Here is a 3319-nt window from a genome sequence, read left to right on the forward strand (position 1 = left end):
CAGTGCCTTACCCGTTCGCGCTACCTGCTACCCGTGAATTACGCACAAGGGAGTTGGCACTGTCCCTAAACGTTATCTTACGCCCGCACTACCCGCCGTGGGCGTGTTGTTGCGCTTTCCCTAAAATTGTTATCTGGCACGGTGATTGGTTTTGTGTTACAATTTGTAACGCCCAAACCACACATATGCATAATGTAACGGGTAGCACAGGTGTTTTAGGGATAAGGCTGGTGTCTGAAGATAACAACCTTTGCACGGGAACGCACCTTGTGCAGTGCTAAATCCCCAAATAATGGGTATAGGAACTTCGGCCGAAAATAGGGCCCTGCCTGTTTTCTACCTTATTAAAAAAATGGTCTATGACGTTGCTCAGAAAATTGGCCTCATTACAGTCGCAGCTACATGAATGCCACCTTTGATTATGGCTGCAGGCAACCTATTATGCTTCAGGCATCAGTGTGTCTCAATAGATTTGCATGTGAATTCTGGGACCCCATGTCATATGAATAAGGTGTAACAGTACTGATGGAGGTCTGAATTTCATACACACCTACTCTATACAACATACATTTGCACATTGCACACACACACGCTTGCGGCAGACTGCCAGCCAATAATAAATGAAGCCATTGAATCCAGTCCAAATGTGACACCAGACATCAATGAGGTCATCCATGGCCTATTAGCCTGCATCAGGCCTTCAAGACTCTGGGGAGCTCCAGCCATTCCAGCCAAGCATAGGCCAGGGCTGTTAAGGCCATGGTGGTTATTAGTCCAGAGTCTGTGGCACACATCCCGGATCATCCATCAAGCCATTATCACTGATGTCTACCACACGGAACAGGCTGAGAGAATTGCTGAGAAACTGCAGTGAAAATGACCAACAACAACCGCCATCTCCCATCTCCATCATTTAAATGTTGACATTTTATTGTTATATTCCTGTCAGGCCGAGGGATTGTTTTCACTACTGTGAGTTTGTCAATCTGTCTGTTGTCTGTCCGTCCATTCGGCTGTCTGTCCGTCCGTTTGTGAACAACAAATCTCGGGCACCGCTGGACCGATCGATGTGAAACTAGAGCTGGGAAGAACCTCCTTCCCAAATATTTCAAATCGGCCTCATGCTGGAGCTATAACAAGCCTCTTCACGTTCACAGTAGGCCCGTCCATTTCCACCTGATAAGATGTTCTGCCATTTTGTTTTTCTGCTACTATTTTGTCCAAAACTAATGCAACTCAAGCACACTTTTCTATTTATTCTTTTTTTTCTGTTGCATGTTTGGCAGTCATAGCTGTCAGATCCCACCTGATGTTGTGTGGGAGTTCAGACTGCCTATTTTGTTTTAGTTTCACTTCACGTCTCTCTTCAGTTTTCGTCCCAATTGTGTCCAATTGTAATCATAATTTAGAAATGTCACTGAAACAAGAATCACCAAGGTTGAATAAAGGTCTTTGATATTTTATGTATACAATGGAAAATGCCTGCAGTGAAGTAAGTCTGATTTTGCTGCCTCTCTCTGGAGTCTGTGCACACAAGCCAGAGGACATAAGTGGTTTTGATTTTAACAGCATCACAGGATTGTGTGAGTTTAAGTGATTTTTGTGATAGACAGCTTTGCACTTTTAACCTTTGGATGAAAGTGCAAAGCTGTGAGATTTTTTAGCTTTGTGTGCTTTGAACTTAGAGTATCCGGAGTCTCTGAGATAGAAAAAACCCTCTTCATCATCTACCCATTATCCTACTATAATTGTACGAAAACTCTGTTCATCTGTGTGTCTGTAGTTCACATATCTCACTTCAAACAAGGTGCGCACATCGACAAGAACCCAAGGGCGTGCAGTGTCTGGCGTCGAGTCAGTCAGATAGGCGGTTGTCCAGAACCACCGATCCGACCGATACCCCCATATATACTGTAGGTACTAGAGGTTTTGGCCGCTATGCGGCCCTTACACCAAGCCCCCAGAACCGAGAGGGAGAAGTGAAGCGTAATGGACATGGTGGCTGATTATGGTACTGCAGCTTACTGCAGCTGGGGCCAGACACATGAACGAGCAAAAACGATTTCCCTCAATGGGCTCGACTCACGAGCTTGCGCACAGGGTCGCGCACGGAGGTGACACTACTGCGCATACGAGACGACGCACAGAGGCCCCAGATAGGCTCCGCCCGTGAAATTTGCCCAAACCGGAAGAAGGGGTTCAAAGGGAGTATGCGCTGGGTGAGCAACTCCGTACAAGTGAATGGGCAGGGACCAATATGCCCATATATGGGCATATTGGTATATGCCCATATATGGGCATATTGGTATATACCCATATATGGGCATATATGGGTTACCAAAACCATATATGGGACCAGAGGGAGTGATGTGCCAAGTGTGTCATATGTCATCAATATGGCGTCATAGTACTGATATATAGTCATACTCTTCTAGAGTATGATTCTCTCGCTCGTTGACCTTCAGTAGACAACCACTCTCAATCACTCTCCAACTCCCATACGAACCAGGGTATCAAGCCTTACACGTTACCAGTTACCTCTGTACTGTAAAAGACTCATCACACCCGCTCTCTTCCTCTACCTCCATCATGGGTCGCATGCACGCTCCCGGAAAGGGCTTGTCCCAGTCAGCTCTGCCTTACAAGCGCAGTGTTCCTAGCTGGCTTAAAATGACATCCGATGATGTCAAAGAGCAGATCTTCAAACTGGCCAAGAAAGGCCTGACCCCATCTCAGATCGGTGTGATTCTGAGGGATTCTCTTGGAGTGGCCCAGGTGCGTTCTGTCACTGACAACACGATCCTGCAGATCCTCAAGTCCAAGGCCCTCGCTCCAGAGCTGCCCGAGGACCTCTACCACCTCATCAAGAAGGCTGTGGCCATCAGGAAGCACCTGGAGAGAAACAAAAACGATCAAGGCGCCAAGTTCCGTCTGATTCTCACTGAGAGCACAATCCACAGGCTGGCTCGTTACTACAGGACCGAGGGAGTTCTGGCTCCTAAATGGAAGTACGAGTCCTCTACAGCCAATGCTCTGGTGGCATAAACTCTTGACTTTGGTTTAATAAAAAAAATATTCAGATTGGAGAAAAAAAAGAAAAGAAAAAAAGACTCACCATACCCATACATACCCCTTAGACCACCTTCTAAACCACACAGACGGACCCAGGACTCTCTTTGGAGACAATCTCCATTTATTCTGACAGAACGACACAAAACACACGTCTCCGAGTTAATGTGGCTATTGTCCATAAACTCCTTTCTCGTTCCAATACGGAAATACACGAGGAAGAGGTGGAGGTGTGGCAGAACATTTATAC

The 3319-nt window shown here is 46.4% G+C and overlaps 1 protein-coding gene across 1 annotated transcript; it reads left to right on the plus strand.

Annotated features, from left to right (window-relative positions):
- Positions 1-2586: 2586 nt before the first annotated feature.
- On the plus strand, positions 2587-3045 carry LOC311049510 (small ribosomal subunit protein uS15-like; the record flags this gene model as incomplete). Its single annotated transcript, XM_084063118.1, has 1 exon — positions 2587-3045. Exon 1 carries the CDS (start codon positions 2590-2592, stop codon positions 3043-3045), a length of 456 nt encoding a protein of 151 aa, XP_083919244.1. The 5' UTR covers positions 2587-2589.
- Between the last annotated feature and the right edge of the window lie 274 nt (positions 3046-3319).

Source organism: Gymnoscopelus microlampas (assembly GCF_963454915.1).
Source record: "Gymnoscopelus microlampas genome assembly, chromosome: 7".
NCBI classification, from domain to species: Eukaryota; Metazoa; Chordata; class Actinopteri; order Myctophiformes; family Myctophidae; genus Gymnoscopelus; species Gymnoscopelus microlampas.